Genomic DNA, 18,043 nt, shown 5'->3' on the forward strand with positions numbered 1-18,043 from the left:
GTATGAGGAGGAAACTTTCCATGAAGCTCCACACAGAATCTAACCCGACAGCATTTAGCCTTGAGGAATGTCTACGGGACGATGACACAATATTTACCTCAGCTGTCAATAATGTTCACATCTACAATCAATGTTTACTACTACTACTGATGTTGAGTATATATTTTTTATTTTATATATATATATATATATATATATATAATTTGTTCGATTTTATATTCACACTAACTTTATTTTATTTGCATTTACTTCTGCGGTGACACCCAGAATCTAAGGGTACATAGACACACACACACACACACACACATGCACACACACATGCACACACACATGCACACACACATGCACAGTACACACACTTAGTCAGACAGGGTCACAAGGACAGTGCATTTTCTGCACAGTCTCTATTACATGTGTAACTGTTATCCCAGCACAAGACCATCCAGCCTGTAGGCCGTCTGTCATGTCGGACAACACACACACACACACACACACACACACACACACACACACACACACACACACACACACACACACATACACACATCCCTATGCTCCTTATGCCAACGCATCCCCCCCTGTCTGGAGTTTCACTTTGACTGCTTACACAACAGTACGGGAGATTAACCTGAGAGGGGGGGGTGGGGGTATAAGACGTGGGTGGGGGGTTTGGGATGGTGCATTGTACAGGCATAGGGGTAATGGTCCTGCGATGGGGGGGGTGGTATAAGAACAGGGGGGTTAAGGTTGGTGTCTTGTTCATGTGTCTGTGTAATGGTCTAGAGATGGGGAGGGCTGGTGGGGTGTGTGTAGGGATTGGGTCTAGATTGTTTCGGGTCTTAAAGCTGTAGGTGTCATGGGATCTAGGTTTATGTGGGCCGGGTTGTAAAGGAGTAGGTAAGTGGGCACTAGGTTTGGGTGGGTGTTTTAATAAAAGGTGTAGGTGTAAAGGGCTAGGTTTAGGTAGGGTGACTTATAAAGGTTTAGTGGGATAGGTTAAGGTGGGTGAGTGTCTTATAAAGGTGTAGATTTAGGCATAGTGGGGGCTAGGTAGGTGGGGTGTTGAGGTTAGTGATTTATGGAGGCCATGGGTGGAATGAGTGCAGGTGTTGTTGATGCAGGTATGGTTTCAGGCTTGTTTAGCGGTTAACATTTGGAATGCTAAATATGAATAAAGCTTTGATCCCATTTACACCTGGCATTAATATGCATTTGGAAATCAATTGGACATCGCTAAAATACATTCAAAATACACCTGTCATTTTATGCGTTTTGGAGATATCGATTCATATCCGATTGCCCAAAGTGCATTTTAATGACAGGCGTAAACGGGTACTTAGTTTCTCTACATGTATGCCATGTTTTCAAAAATCTTTGATCTTAATGAGACTAACCTCATTAAATGTATTTAAAAAAAGGAGTAGTATGAAATCAAAATTGTACTTTTAAAAACGTTGGCTCTACCTAGCAGTGTGCTAAACTCTTAGGCAATACATCTAGTGAAGACCTAGGTTTGAATCCCACGTGCCGTCCTATGCAACATTCTTTCTTTCTGCCCACTTTCCACTGTCTCTCCAGGGATTGTCCCGTCCATAAAGGCACAAAAGGCCATGAAAACGGATGAAAAGAAAAGTCACACACGTGTGTGTTTTGGGCCGGGTGTAGCATAGCATTTCCTGTGCACCTCTCGATTCTAATGTTGCAGATCCGGTTTCAGGCAGACATCTGATGTACCTCTGTGATGATACAATTTTTCCTCCTCCTGGCATTTAAAAGCTAAGGGAGCTGGCATGCGTAGCGTCTCTGGGCCGACGCCCATGGTGGCTTCATCTGTGTTAAAAATAGATCTGAGCAATACAGGACTCATCATCAAATCTGTGTTGACACCAAACAGGGCAACGCACCGTCCTTTACCTGCTGATGGAAGATGAGAGGGATAAAGTATCTAAAAATATCAATATTAACAGCGGATTTTTCCAGGCCCCCTGCTAGTTTAAGCCCCTCTGTTGGAGATGAGACGGTGGGGTGTTGAGGTGTTCCTGTTCAGATTAAGAACCCCGCACCTGTCAAGGATGCTTAGCTGTCACTTTCAGCCTACCGCTTACACACACGCACACACAAACACACGCACGCAAAGAGACACAAACATACACTCTCTTGCAGACAGGCATGCACACGCGCATATGCGCGAATACACGAACATATACACAACACACAGACACACAGAGAATCACATATACTCTCTCGCACACACAGAAAAACACATCCCTCACACACACACGCACACAAAAGTTCCTTTTCTTTTATTGCTCTCAAGGTACTTCATTCAATGTGCCGTCCATGTGTTCGATGGATAAGCCTTTCAAAAAACACTTTGAACGTAACTAACTCAGACAGCGGTTCATTATGTAGCAAAAAAAATAAAGAACTGTCATGCAAACCAGACAACTGTCACGTGCAGCAGAAGAGCAGCTGGTGGGTTACTGGGGGGTCACTGGCCCAGTGGTTCATGCTCCTGACAGGTGGCTGTCAGCCTGGTCTGCTACCTGACATCCAACAGACCCCGAGACAGGGGAGCCCTCGATGGCTGATGGTTGTTCCTCCCCTCAGTATAGGAAAGGTAGGATATTAATGGCATAGTAATATGATGAAAAATACGCTTATGCCGAGAATTATGGCTCAGATTGAATGAAGAATAGTTTTGCACTGAGATTGTTGACAGAGCTCTGACTCCTGTGTTTACTGAAGGCCGTCATGCCTCCACCAGAGCTGGCCTCCGTCAGGGCTGGCCTCCATCAGCGCTGGCCTCCACCAGGGCTGGCCTCTGTCAGGGCTGGCCTCCACCAGGGCTGGCCTCCGTCAGGGCTGGCCTCCGTCAGGGCTGACCTCCACCATGGCTGGTCTCGCCATGCTCGCCGAGGCCATAGGAGTGCCTTGTCATTTCAACATTCCAATGAGGTGGTGTTGGCTGCCCTCTCTCTCTCTCTCTCTCTCTCCCTCTCTCGCTCTATTTTTCACTGCTTCTTTCTCTCATCCCCTCTCTCTCCCTTTCTCTCTTTCTCTTTCTCTCTCTCCATCCATCTCTCTCTCCATCTCTCCCTCTGTCTCTGACTGCCCTCTCTCTCCATCGCGCCACCCTGGGGGTGAGAGTCCTTCTCCTCCGCCTCCTCATGCGACTCCCTGTCTTCCTGGTGCTTGATTCCAGAGGTTCCGTTTTACGAGGGGAAAAAAAAGGGAATTACACCTCCTCCCTGCCTCCTCTTCCTCCTTTCCCTCCCAGTCCTCCGGTCCCCTGTCATCCACATCGCTTGTTTCCATCGCCCTCCGTGGCGAGGTGGTGTAGCGGTCCCCTCCCCTCCGACCAGTACTCTGTTATTTCCACTGGCCGGGCGGTGATGTCACCCGGCCGATGGTTTATTTTAAAACGCCGGCCGTTGGGCTGAGCTGGCGGCGTCGCTGGAGTTTTTTTTTTACATCTTTCCTACCCAATAAACGTTGAATAACCGAAGCAGAACGCAGAATTTCAATTGGTTGTTTGCTTTGTTTTGGAGGTGTCGCCATGGTGATGTGCAGGTATAGGCTATATAAGATAATACGATAAGATTCTAAATGCGCTAGAAATTAAATGCAGGACATTTGGAAGTCACAGGTGATGTACGGGACAGTAATAACAATTCAAAAAGATTATAATTTTTCCATACAATAATTTTGAAAGTTTTAATTATTGTCTTTGCTTTTTTTTTATCATTTGAAAACCCAAAACGAAAGACTCCAGGAAATATAAGTATAAATCAGGTGTATTTAATCAGGGTGATGCTGTTGATCGCAAAAAAGATGATAACTGTACTATGGAGGAATGTTAATCCACCAACTGTCCAACAATGAAGGGTAGGAGTAAAAAATGTCTATTTGATGGAGAGTATTACAGCCAACCTCCAACTCAGGACTGATGCTTTCAATGTTAAGTGGGCACCTGTAATACTGCAACTGAAGAGACTGATTAAGGATACAAACTCTCAATAACATCAACAGGGAGGAAGTGTCTCCTGATGTAACTGCTATGTGGTAAAAATACATGGGTGATTGCATATGGACTTGAATTAGTTGAATTGGGTACCTGCTGTATGTGTAATATGATTTGAATTGAATGGGTCAATGCGGAGTGAACATGTGCTATGTTGTTTTGTATTGTTGTATATTTGTTCTTTGTATGATTGCATGTAGAAATAAATGTGAAGTAGTAAAAAAAAAAAAGAAAACCCAAAACGATTAAAGTAAAATATTGACGTAGACAAATACGGCGTCTAGCTGAGAGCCAGAGAGAGAGGAGAGCAGAGACGGAGGGAGAGCAGACATGCTGGCAGGTCTGACACAGGCCCTAGCGTTAACCCACTAATAACATACAGGACGGCCCTGCACACAGTGTCTGACCTGCCCTGGGCTCAGTCTGACTGCTCTTTTACACATGCATTATCAAAATTGACAATCGCCTGCTTTCAGTCATTTTTTGGTTATATTTTGTCAATGTTACGTAATGTTTTTGTATTATCCTTTGATTAAATTCAATGTTTTGACGCATGTGTCTTTGCCGTCTTGGGCTGTATAGACTAAATGTGTGATTTGGTTGTTGAAGGTTGTTTGACAGACGCTGGTGTTTGGGTTTTCTGTGTAAACTTTTCTGAGGCAGCAAGATAGCAGCAAGGGTATGTGACTCCCAGGCTGCAATGGTTCGATCCCTAATGTAGACATCCTACTGTCTCCTGAATGTCATGTTTCTGTATTCGCTGTAAGTGGCTTTGGATTCAAGCATTGAAGAGGACAGATGTGTTTTCTTATTGCTGCAGGCTAATCGCTGAAAGCTGTGTGTATCACGCCAAGATGCGGTGTTGCCTGTCTTGCCTGTCAGGAGTCCACTGGTGACAACATAACCTGTCCGGCCCTCGTTTGGTAAAGTGTCTTCCTCTCCTTTCAGATGACATGGCGACCTCAGTACCGCTGCTCCAAGTTCCGCCACGTGTTCGGCAAGCCGGCGTCCAAGGAGGCCTGCTACGACGGCGTGCCCATCACCCGCAGCGTCCACGACAACCACCTCTGCGCCGTAAACCCCCGCTTCCTCGCCGTCATCACCGAGAGTGCCGGCGGGGGATCCTTCGTGGTGCTGACCGTCCACCACGTGAGTCCGCCGCCCGCCCCCTAAGCCCCGCCCCCCCCAAGCAATGACCTCAAGCCGCTACCACCGAGCAACCACGACAAACGTTTACTAACCGACAAACAGACAACCGACAACGCCACCGCCGCAAAACCATCACAAACCAACTCCATATGACAGCCAACCACAGCCATGGAGGAACAACATCCGTAAAGAATGAAACGCCAACGAAACCTGCAGAGTCGAAGAAGAGTAGGCAATGACAGCCGCTGTCGACAGTTACAACAGCTGAAAACATGTTCTTAAATGGGGTGTCTTATTGTATGTACAAATCTGTACACACTGATTTGTCGGTCAAAAAGTGATGCTCTCACTCTGAAAATAATACGCTTTTACAAACAAAACTGCGTATACACAGTATACACAGTTAATTGTATGCGCTCTCAAAACACACACAGAAGTACAACCAAAGGCTTTTCAGACAAACGCCTAGATGTTTGTTTGGGTTGTCTGGACGAAGCAAACCAAGATGGAACATTTAAACAAGACTTATGGAGATGTTATGGCGTCTGACGGCATTGAGCGAGAACAATGACTGCTAAACCATGACAACAAACAGACTTTTGCTACATACACAAGCTTGCGCGCACGCACACACACTGAAATGAAAATGGATGAAAATGACAGCTATCTCTATTCTCTATTCTAATAACTACCACAATTCTGGAAGCGGTGAATGAAACACATTGAAATAGAAATTAGACTTGTATAATTATCACAGTGATCGGGCCAGCCAGATCACATCTCTGTCTGTACTCTCCCCCTCCCACCCCATCCCACTCTCTCCCCCTCCTCCACTCCCCCTCCACCCCTCCCATCACTCCTGCCTCTTAAGAGGGCCTGGCAGATTTATCACCTCTTCCCCCCCGGCATGGGCAGATACAGTGCTGAGGAGCTCAGGAATGACATCACCCACCTGGAGTTTGTTTATTTGTTTATTATTTCACTTTTTGAAAGTCTTCTTAGTTTCCACCGACTGCACAGAACACACACAGGCACTTTTGTGTGCTCCCGAAACGTCGAGCGCGCGTGTCATTGTTTTGTGTCCAAGAAACAGACAAACAGGACGGATGAGATAGCGCTAAATAGTTTTGACATGAAATACCGAATTTACCTCTGAGCTTTTACCGTTTACCAAGAAACCACAACCCATCCAAAACCGACACACGTCTGTAAAACAAACCAGTTACTATTAAGTAACATTATACCAATACTCCCCCTGGTATAAAAATAAATGTAGAGAAGGATTATTTATCTTAAAGGTGTGCTGTTGTAGGGTTTGTGTTTTTAAGGTTCTAGTTTCCAGGTCGGGTTTACCTGCCCCAACCTGTGGGGAGGATCTCTGAATCACGAGCACACAGAAATGTCCAAGCCGACAGCAAACGCAGGAGCCTGTCTGCACCTCTCGCTGACGGGCCGGGGGAGGGGCCTATTAAAGCTGTACTGCCGAACCAATCACAAGAGATGAAGTAATGAATAGGAATGTCAAAGAAGAGAAGTCATTCATGTGTTCATCCCTTGTAACTAGGGCTTTTTTTTTTACAATGTTAGGCCAACATTGTGTAGGTTAAATGTCTTGTAACTTGTGACTTGTCTGAACCGTAACATACAACCACAACAATGAGACGATCATAACTGTACAATAACTTAATATTGGCATGTATAATGGTCCCTAACAAGTAGGGATGGCTACAGAAACACGGTATTAAGTTAACTAAATTATTTATGGTCGTAGTATGGATTAGCTCCGTTCATTTACTTGTGTTTTGTTCTACAGGAAGTGGGTGTGTGTGTGTTAATGTGAGTGTTAGTGTTGTGTTGTACAGGTGGTGTGTGTGTGCGCGTGTGTTTATGTTCTAAGTTGAGTTGTGTTGCTCCAGACAGGGAAGGTGGATCCCCACCACCCCAAGGTCACAGGCCACCGCAGCAACGTGTTGGACCTCAAGTGGAACCCCTTCAATGACTACTGCATAGCCTCCTGCTCTGAGGACACCACGGTCTGCACACACACACACACACACACACACACACACACACACAAACACTGCTTCAAGGACACCACGGTCTGCACACTCACACACACACGCACACACACACACACACACACACACACACACACACATACACACACACATACACACACTGCATCTGAGTGCATCACGGCTGGTCGATACACACGCACACATGCACGCATACACATCCGCCCACAAGTCCTCACACTTCCAAGCAGGTTGTTAAAGCAGATATGAATCTTAGCAGCAGATGAAGTGTATGAGGAACAGGGTGATCTGTGGTTCCTAAGATGGGAAGAACAAAGTGGCCTTTATTATGAGGACACCTTTTGGAATGCACTCAGCATAAAGGGAAGGATTCAATGGTATTTATTTGGTATCGCTTTCACATTCATGATTTCACATAAGTGATTGATGTGTCATAGTTAAATAATTCATAATGATTACATGTTGGCATGTTGGGGTAGACTTAATAGACATAATACTTTGCATGTGGTAGAGACAGAGAGAGAGGGAGAGGATGCATTTACATAGAAACATAACAACAGCTCTGACAAACAACATATTATTTATGGTTCATTTCCACTGCAAACTGTGAACACCACAGATGGGAAGAGCGTGATCATTGTAGCTCACTAGCTACTGTTGGCTATCATCACCAGATATTATAAACTTTCAGGGTCGTGTTATTGAAACTCGACACCACCCGTTGAAAGGAACCATCCACCGTTTACATTACAGTTCACAATGTCTCCAGCTTCTCCAAACACTGAGTGGACAGTTATTGATTGTGTGTCTGTGTGTGTGTTTGTGTGCGTGTGTGCATGTGTATGGTGTATATGTGTACAACTGTGTGTGTGTGTGGGTGTTTGTGGCATATATGTGTATAAACGTGCATGTGTATATGTGTGTTCCGTGTGTATGTTTTAAACGTGTGTGTGTGTGTGTTGTAGATATCTTAACGTGTCTGTCTGTGTGTGTAGTGTAGATGTACTGTATATACCTCTCCGTGTGTGTGTGTATGTTGTGTATATGTCTCAACGTGTCTATGTGTGTAGATGTATAAACCTATCAGTCTATCAGAGTGTGTGCATATGTATAAACATGTCTGTGTGTGTGTAGATGTATAAACGTGTCTGTGTATGTGTGTAGATGTCGAAACGTGTGTGTGTGTGTGTGTGTGTGTGTGTGTGTGTGTAGATGTATAAACGTGTCTGTGTGTGTGTGTGTGTGTGTGTGTGTGTGTGTAGATGTCGAAACATGTGTGTGTGTGTGTGTGTGTAGATGTATAAACGTGTGTGTGTGTGTGTGTGTGTGTGCTCCAGGTGAAGGTGTGGGAGATCCCTCCTCAGGGCCTGCTGAGGAACCTGACGGTGCCGTGGAAGGAGCTGCAGGGTCACAGCCGCCGGGTGGGGCTGCTGGAGTGGCACCCCACCGCCAACAACATACTGTTCAGCACTGCATACGACTACCAGGTACACACACACACACACACACACACCGCAATTTTCTATATATATATTTACACACACATATATATGCACACAAAAACAGTTATGTGTATATATATATACACACTAACACACACACATTTATATATATCTAGATATATACACACACGTGACCAAATGAGCATGCATGACTCATATACGTATGTCTCTGTATATTAAGGCATGCATGGCCAATATTCACTACCATTAATACCTGTATCAAAACCCATTATACCCTGTTTCATTGGTACTTCTCTGTAAGGGAGGGAAGGGGGTGGGGGGGTGGGAGTTGGGGGTAACTGTCTCTTTGTTTCACAGAATGTTTCAATTTCACTTTATGTATGAGGTGTACTGTATATCTGTTACGCTCAAAATCTCAAAATCAATAAATCATACAAAAAAAAAAGATATGTAAACACACCCACACCATAATGTGTTGAGGAATGAGATGAGTCATCAGGTGAGGTCAGGCAGTCAGGTGTGTGTGGTTGAGATTATGGTAATGACCATGCTGATCGCCACTCCCTTGACCTATAAAGACCATCAATAAAAGGTGTCTGGGTGGGTGTGTGTGTCTGTGTGTGCAATGCGGTTTTGTGTCTCAGTGTCTGCGTGTTGTCCTCTGCGCGTGTGCATGTGTGTGCATGTGAGAGCTCACGCCCAGTCCTGATTCTGAAGTCCTCTACTCGTTCTCTCCTGCACGTTCTGTGAGTCAACGCAAATGACGGATTAATTCCACTTTGCATTCACCTCTCTCGCAGCGCTTGTACTGATGCAAATGGCCTGGAGGGGTGTGCCTGTGTGTGTTTTTGTTTCTGTGTTTGTGTATGGTGGTCAGGAGTGCATAGCTAAGCAGCTAGCCAGGTATAGGCTCCAGGTCAGCAGGGACAGGCTGTAGCTGTGGCCGGAGCTTCCTGTACACATACTGGTCTGACACACTACAATTGTTGAATTTCAATGAAGTGTTTTGAATTGTGTGCATTTGTTTGTGTCTGTTTGTGTGTATGCTCGTACATGTGTGTGTGCTTGCGTGTGTCTGCGTGCCTGCCTGTGTGTGTGTGTGCGTGCGTGTCTTCATGCGTGTGTGTGTTTGTGTGTTCGTCTGTGTGTGTGTGTGTGTGTGTGTGTCCAGGTGATGATCTGGAACCTGGACTGCCCAGAGCAGGTTATAAAGAACCCCCTGAGGACCATCAGCCACCACCCTGACGTGGTCCTCTCCCTGGCCTTCAACACCGACGGCAGCCTCATGGCCACCACCTGCAAAGACCGCAAGGTCCGGCTCATACAACCTCAGACCGGGAGCCTGCTGCAGGTAGGGGTGTGTGTGTGTGTGTGTGTGTGTGTTGTGTTCATATAAGGGTTGGTGTGAGCTTGTACATCTGTGGGCCAAAAACGATATTCCATTTATAATGGAGACCTTATGTTAAAGCATCTGACAATACAACACGATGACATGTGTGGGCATGTATGGTAAGGGGAATAAGAATTGCACCCCTGGCTCTCATGTTCTACCAGTTAAGCTGGAGATTCAACCCAACAGGCTGTTATTTTGAAACTTCAGGGGCCCTTGTTCTGAAGCCAGACTTACACAGTTGTTTGATATTTGGTGGTCATTTTTCTTTTTTCAAAAGGTTCCTACATTTCTGTTAGTGCATGGAAGTGTAAACATGTGTGTATTTTAAAACCAATGAGGCTTTTATTCTGAAACTGTGGGGGCCTTTTCTTTGAAGCAAGAATGACACATGTGAGGTTTAAAACCGACGGCGTGAATCATTACCTAGTAGCGTGACCGGGTACGTTGATGTTACGAGATGACACCATGGTATCACACATTCCTCAGCCACAACCACCGGCGTTGTGTAAGAACCTCTCCTCCCTCCCCCCAAAAGTATTACTCCATGTACTACAGAACCCCCTTCTCTCCGGCACCACACAGCCATAACTAACACGTCCTAGCCAGGTTAGGCTAAGCACATAGCTCTACTGACCCGGGAACAGTGTTTAATAACTCACGATGGCAGGCGCTATGGCTCTTTCACGGAAAGCCTCACTTGGAGGTAGACAGACTGCCGCGACCAAGACAGTCTGGTATTACGTTTTGTTGGTTTATTTATTTGTTAGCAGTTCACCTTAATAGTTTGACCATATTAGCATGGAAATGTTTGGCACACTCTGTTTTCCAGAGATCATTAACAATATTTGGTATACACAGTACCGGTATCAGATTTAGATTCCAGATAAAAATAGAACAACGATAATTTGATACCAAAGGAGAAAAAAAACTGCTTGACACAACAGAAAAAAACTGCCTGGTTTTCTGTTGTCTATTTTTACCCTGAAGCTCCCTGGATGTTGTGAACCAATGTTCTGATGTTGTGATCATTGAGGATTTCAGATTTATCGTACGGTAGAAGCATTGTTTCAGCACTATGTCTGTATTCAGTGACTAAGTGGTCCTGTCCCGCTTCACTGGTAAAGCAAGGTGTTAACACTGCCAGGGTTCGGGGTTCGATTCCTTCTCTCGCTCAACTGATAGAGGAGGACATTAACACTGCCAGGGTCAGGGCTTGGATTCCAAATAGAGCAAGCCATGCTAAGAATGGAACCACTCACAAGACACTTTGCATAAAAGGGTCCACCAAATAACATATTACATTATAAAGTAGTATTGACACTTAAGTGAGGTCACACTTTATTGATCCCAGATGGGATCAATACTACAAAACCTAAATGAAAAACCTATCCTTAGTGCACAACATCCTCAGTGCACAACATTGACACGTTCTTTTTGTCATGTCCGTAGGAGTCCAACACCAAGATCCACAGAGCTGCCAAGGTGCTGATCCTGGGCAACCTGAAGATGATCCTGACTACAGGGACCTCGTGCTGGAATGTCCGACAGATAGCTTTGTGGAAACAGGTAGGACTGCCCATGCAGGACAGACCACCATTGCTGCAAGACACACGGCTATGCTGCCAGACAACAGCGGAAGACTGTTACTAAAACTACACAGTTAGAAGTGTTAGAAGGAGGAATATGTAGTTAGCACCGCTAGCTAGTATTGTGAGATGTGAGATGTGGATGGGAAACTATGGATGGGAAGAAAACTGTAAAAGTGCTTTGTGGAATGATGATTCTCGTGAATTGGTGAAACTATGCCATCTGGTGGACAAATCGGCTGACACAGTTTTGAATTTGACGGCAAGATATACAAAAGTGTTGACCCAGGTAATTTAATATTAAATAATTATGTTGTGTTTAAATGACGTGTTGTGGTGACCTTCTTAGTATAAACATTAGATACGTGAACTAGTGGGTCTTTGAAATGTCACGTGTTGCATTTCGATGCGGACAACTGGGTTAAGGATTATGTCAGTAGGGATTAGTGATAGAGCCCTGCTCTGGAGATGATGTTGATGCATTAATGGTGGACTGGTATTGACAACAACAGCCATTGACTGTGCACGCGCATGTGTGTCTGTGTGTGTGTCCGTGTGTGCGTGCAACTGTGTGTGCATGCAACTGTGTGTGTGTTTGTGTGTATGCGGGCGCATAAATGTTTGTGTGGGTGTGCATTCAACTGTGTGCGTGGAACTGTGTGTGTGTGTGTGTGTGTGTTTGTGTGTGTGTCTGCATGCACATGTGCTTGTTCTGGCGCAGGACGACCTCTCTGTGCCTCTGCTACAAGAGGACCTGGACGGCGGGTCCGGGATCCTGTTCCCCTTCTACGACCCCGACACACACATGCTGTACGTCGTGGGCAAGGTGGGTCTCACACACCCCAGCTGTCATTATAAAACGGCCCTGAAGTGAGGACCCATAGCGGGTATTAATGCGTATCGCCGTGCCCTCTGTCCCAGGGCGACGCAAGCTTCCGGTACTATGAGATCAGCGTGGAGAAGCCCTACCTGCACTATCTCACGGATTACCGCTCGCTGCTACCTCAGAAAGGAATGGGTAAGGCCGCGCGTTACGTCCTATACATCGTGTCACTCAAAACGTATTTAGAAAGCACCTTCGTTCTAGCAGAACTAGAACAATTAGTTCAATGAGTTTAAAATATCATCACAAAATAATTCATAATATTTGAGAGGGAGATTTAAACTGAAAGTCTGCACAATGGATACCACATGATTAGTGGATTAGAAGTAAGCTTCACTAAAGGTCTGTTTCAAGATTTTATTATATTAATATTGTGATGCCCTCAGTTCCTCTGGCTGGCTGTTCCAGAGAATATTCCAGAGAACTACAACAATAGAAGTGTTTCATATATTCAGTTCTGTATGCCTGTGGTTGGATATTATAATATGGATTAAATTTGTCATCATAAATCGGATCTGTGTTGGTAATGCTTTTGTATCCACTAGAGAACTTCACGTGCAAATAGACCTGCGGTATTTGAATATCCAAAAGAGGCCAGGGATTCATTACCTGAGGCTGAACAACAAGCACAACAAACACACCAAACCGACCACACATCGGTCACATAGAACAACTGTGGCCGTTTGGAAAGAGGCATACAGTATACATTGAGGCATTGAGTATACACACAATGGTTCAAGTCAAGACTAAGAATGATTTACTTTGGTTCAAGTCAAGACTAAGAATGATTTACTTTGTTTTACCTAGACCCTTTAAAAAAATATATATAAATAAATATGAGCCATACGGAAGGATTCCAATGTTATTACTGTATTAATCCATATTTCATTAATACAGTAAAATCCAATTTCTAAGTAATAATACTTTAGCTAGCCACTAGGGCCGAGGCTTATAGAGAGGGCTTTAAATCATAAGTCAGTTGACAAACCACTGTGAATGCACCATACTGTGCATGATGAATTAAACCTGTTATACCACAAGGGAAAGTACTGGTTGGAACATGATGGCCGCAGAGAAGGGTATCTAAAGATTGTGTCAGTTTGAATGCAAGCTTGAAAGGTTTCGGGGTCGATCCCTGGTGCCTGAGGCCTAACTGTACGCTGGCCTAACCCCTACTACCTGCTCCTTCATAACATGTATCTGAAATGCCTGTAAATCACTTTCAATGAAGTATCTGTTCAAAGTACTAATTATAAGTAATTGGAAGCTATAGGTGTTGAATAGGTAACACATTACCTATTCAGAAGGTTTGTGCGCCTGAAACATGCTCTCGATGTTAACACACCACAGTCTCTTTAAGCCCCCCGATGCCAAGCCTAAAACATGTCTACCAACCTCCAAAGAGGAAGCTCCCGGTGTGTACCTCCATAACCCCCCTCCCCCTGCATGTCCACCTCCCCCAGGCGTGATGCCCAAGAGGGGGCTGGATGTCACCTCGTGCGAGGTCTTCCGCTTCTACAAGCTGGTGACCATCAAGAGCCTCATCGAACCAGTCTCTATGATTGTACCCCGCAGGGTGAGAGAACCGCACACATGCACACACGCACACACACACGCACACACACACCATGCACCACACACCACACACCACAATGCTACAGTCCACCTGCAGGCCTACTTGAGCAAGCTGCCTTAAGTGGAATTTTTCGTCACCTTGATGATCAGTTGGGGAAGTTTGCATGCAGTCCACCCACGACCAGGGCTTTTGTAGTCGCTGCTTTGCCGTAACGTCGCTCTGGAACTGCCTTTTCAATAAAAGGGACAAAGTTATGGAACTCAAAACTCAAAACCACTTGAAACGTATCCTTACATTTTTCACATTCAAAAGAAATACAAAATTGTAGCTTATTCAGCAACAATATTGCTCTCATATTTCGTTTTTTTTACACTGTGTTCTCTCTGTATGTCTTATTTTCTCTTCCATTTTTTATCTCACTTCCATTTTAATTTTCCTATTTTTAATAATGTTAATCTGTGTTATTATTTTTAACCAAATGCCCTAATAGGGACAAGTGTTGTGAATTAGCTTTGGCTAAAAACACTATGATGCATACATAAGATGATTGTTTCACGCTTATCTATGTTTTTATATCTGTCCCAATTCAAATAAAACCTTAAATAAAATAACATTTTCAAAGTCGCACAGCACGCTGCAAATTGATGTATGAAATGGGGTGGTGTTTCTATCATTTATGGTTCATGCCTGCTCTTGTATATAAGTTAGGCTTAACCCCCTACCTGCTCCCTACCTCACTGCACATTGCTTTGGATAAAAGCATCTGCTAAGTAAATATTGAATATTGAAACCATGAAAGTACGTTTCATGGTTTGGCGACTGTGTTTTGCAGTCGGAGTCCTACCAAGAAGACATATATCCCATGACCCCCGGTAACATTCCAGCCATGACCTCACAGGAGTGGATCAACGGTGTTAAAAGAGGTAAGCGCTGTGCACGTGTGTGTCTGTGTGTGTGCATGCCACTCAATGAGTCTCATAATTTTTCTATGAAACAATTAATCAAACAAGTCGAGCCATATTTCTTCCCACCTGTTGTGAGATTTGCTGATCTCTGTGGATTGTCATTGTCATCTGTATTCAGACGTCTTCTTGTGCGCCTAGGATGCTCTTTGAGACGGTTCTTGCCGCAGAACCCTGGCATTCAGAAACAAAACATAAGCACTGTGGCTCTTGTGGAGCACAGCTATAGAGGTGTACGGAACGCATAAACAGCCAGTAGTACTTCTACACTTCTACCATTCTGCTATTGTTCTAAATCATGAAAAAGGGGGAATTGGGCTAATGGGAATGCAATACTGGGGGCATGCTATTCATTTTGACAATCATCTGGCTTCAAGAGGAACACTTTTATTAGAGCTATCAATAAACTTTATCAGTCACTGTTAGCACTTTACCGCCCCCTTCCAACAGTCTCACCTCCACTGGTGGAAAGGTTGTTTAATTGCATATTAAATGGAGCTCTAAGCAGTCTCTGTATCAGCTAGGTGGCTTTTTAAACAATAGCTCATACTCCATAGGCTAGATCTTGCTATTAGGCTTCCGATGCTGGCTAACCAGCAAGCTAATTCTGATAGTGTATTTCTTTATACTAAACTAAATAACTAAATAAATGTTTCACCAGAAACCTTTTAACCTTTTGGGTAGAGGTCAAACCCTGCCCCCATTGTATTCATTGTATTGTATGCCTTTATGCCCCTGCCCCCCTCTCTTTTCCTGCCTACTCCCACATCTGACCCCCAGACCCAGTGCTGATCAACCTGAAGCCTGGGAGTCAAGTAGCAGACTCCTACCTGAGCCTGGTCAAGGGCGTAGACACCCGTAGGTCCCAGAGCAGGCCGGGCCTCCTGCAGCTCTCCTACATCCAGGGGCAGCTGGACAGCACCAAGGGTTCCAAAGAGGATGGTGGCAAGGATAAGGGACAAGAGGACGGCAGTCCATTGAGCAACGGACAGGACCTGGCCCTGTGTTCGCCCCCCAAGACAGAGAACGAGGTACAATGGCTGTGAACTGGTGGTTGCTTACCTGAATTGTAATGGGTGGAAATTTGATTGGAATAATAAATACTTCATCGTTGGTTGTAGTTTGTTTGGGTTTGGTTATCAGCATGATGGTAATCTGACAATTGTATGATTATATCGATTTTGGTTATTAATATGCTTGTGTGTGTGTGTGCGCGTTTGCATGCGTCTGTGTGTGTGTGTGTTTTTGCATGTGTATGTGTTACTGTGTGTGCCTGTCCTTGCATTGATATGTGTGCGTTTGCATGCGTCTGTGTGTGTGTGGGCATTTGCATGTGTGTGTGTGTGTGTGTGTGTGAGACTGTGCGTTTGTAAAATGTGTTTGCGTGTGTTTGCATGCATGCATGTGTGTCTTTATGTTTGTGTGTGTGCATGTGTGTGTGTGTGTGTGTGTGCCCTACAGCTGCGGCTGAAGTTCCACAAGCAACAGGAGGAGATCCGCCGGCTGCGGGAGCTTCTCAACCAGAGAGACGTCCGCATCATGCAGCTGGAGCTGGAGATCAACAACGTCAAGAACTCCCAGCACTCCTAAAGCCCATGAGAGCCCACAGGGGCCCGCTCGGACGCAGACTGTTCTTCACGTTGGACTGATTCATCGTAACGTGGGTCATCTCATTCCTGCCTCCACTGACTTCCCTCTCCTGGCCCTCTGAGATGAGGGAGCCTAATCCAAAGCCAAAATCAAACCAAAAGCAATCACTATACCACACCCTGTTCCATTCTGTGTGTGTGCGTGCTGTGAGTGTTTACAGGGATTCTTTTTTTTTTCAAACAAATGTTATCAAAATTAGCTTTAGACAATGCTGCACAAAAGGCACAACTCGCTTTGCTATGTAGATACGCTCTAACCATATGTCTCTATGACGTTACATCATTTGAATATACGAACATCCACCAGTCACCTGCACCTGCACCCCCCCCCCCCCCCCCCCCCGACCACACCCACCTACTGGAGCTCACACACACATATTAACACGCTATGCAAACTTTCAGGAATGTTTTTTTTTTTTATACCTTTCAATAAGAAATCTACAAAGGTCAGACATATGTGCCTCTTAGATTAACAGTTTGATTGTGCATTTGTTATATGCGAAAGACGCAGCGGTATGGCAGGAGACATCAGTTTTGAATGTAAGGTAACACTGAACAAATTGTTAATGCTTTGTACTTTTGGCATATTTAAACTACTGTGTGTGAAAACAGGTGTGGTAGTAGAGGTCTGATGTCATTAATGAAAGATGTTGTTAGTGTGCAAGAGTAGAGTGAGTGAGTCCAGGGGGGAACCAGGGAATTATAGTTCCAAAGCGCTGCATAAAGAGTATGTATTTAAATAACTGTACAAAAATCAACAACTAGTGGAATATAGTGGAACATTTGATATGCTTTGATTTTACAGCAGCCATCTTGAAAACCTGATGACATCAAGGCATGTTGAATTGTTATTTTTTATTGCTTTATTTATTATGTTTTAAGAGTTATTTTGACACAAACAAAGGGAAATCCAAACTCGACTAACTAAGCCAAATGTGTAAAATAAATTTAAAAAAACAGCATGCAATATGTAAACATATCTAGTATCAGTTTGTGATATTGTACAGCCACTGTGAAGACATTTCAAAGCCATTGTCCTGTCCCATTGAATGACAGGGAAGTACATTTGTTCACATACGTGTGTTAATGTCAAGGATTTATTTAACAACTTTATATGGATGCTTTGGAATGCAGGATTAATTATATATTCCTTTCATAATCTTTTTTTATTGGTGTTTAATTGGACAAATGTCTTACATCTGGTGTTTTAAATTGGGGCAAATGGTTTTTACTTACCTTTTTATAAAACAAAGTTTAATATATAGCGATGCTTTCCATTATCTTGCTTAAACATATTACAAAATTTCATTTTGGCTCTAATC

At 44.3% G+C, this 18,043-nt stretch overlaps 1 protein-coding gene across 3 annotated transcripts in view; it reads left to right on the forward strand.

The window, feature by feature from the left end:
- Positions 1-17,680, forward strand: part of coro2aa (coronin 2Aa) — a 29,109-nt gene extending 11,429 nt beyond the window's left edge. For all 3 annotated transcript variants that reach the window (XM_084465680.1, XM_084465679.1, XM_084465678.1), the window contains exons 2-12: positions 4,973-5,173; positions 7,090-7,206; positions 8,547-8,696; positions 9,844-10,023; positions 11,515-11,631; positions 12,373-12,477; positions 12,573-12,669; positions 13,998-14,110; positions 14,943-15,033; positions 15,853-16,103; positions 16,534-17,680. In XM_084465680.1, the coding sequence (XP_084321806.1) occupies positions 4,973-5,173; positions 7,090-7,206; positions 8,547-8,696; positions 9,844-10,023; positions 11,515-11,631; positions 12,373-12,477; positions 12,573-12,669; positions 13,998-14,110; positions 14,943-15,033; positions 15,853-16,103; positions 16,534-16,662 (1,551 nt within the window). In that variant the 3' untranslated portion in view covers positions 16,663-17,680. The remainder of the gene's footprint in view (positions 1-4,972; positions 5,174-7,089; positions 7,207-8,546; positions 8,697-9,843; positions 10,024-11,514; positions 11,632-12,372; positions 12,478-12,572; positions 12,670-13,997; positions 14,111-14,942; positions 15,034-15,852; positions 16,104-16,533) is intronic.
- The last annotated feature ends 363 nt before the right edge of the window (positions 17,681-18,043 follow it).

This window comes from Micromesistius poutassou (assembly GCF_964030765.1).
Source record: "Micromesistius poutassou genome assembly, chromosome: 3".
NCBI classification, from domain to species: Eukaryota; Metazoa; Chordata; class Actinopteri; order Gadiformes; family Gadidae; genus Micromesistius; species Micromesistius poutassou.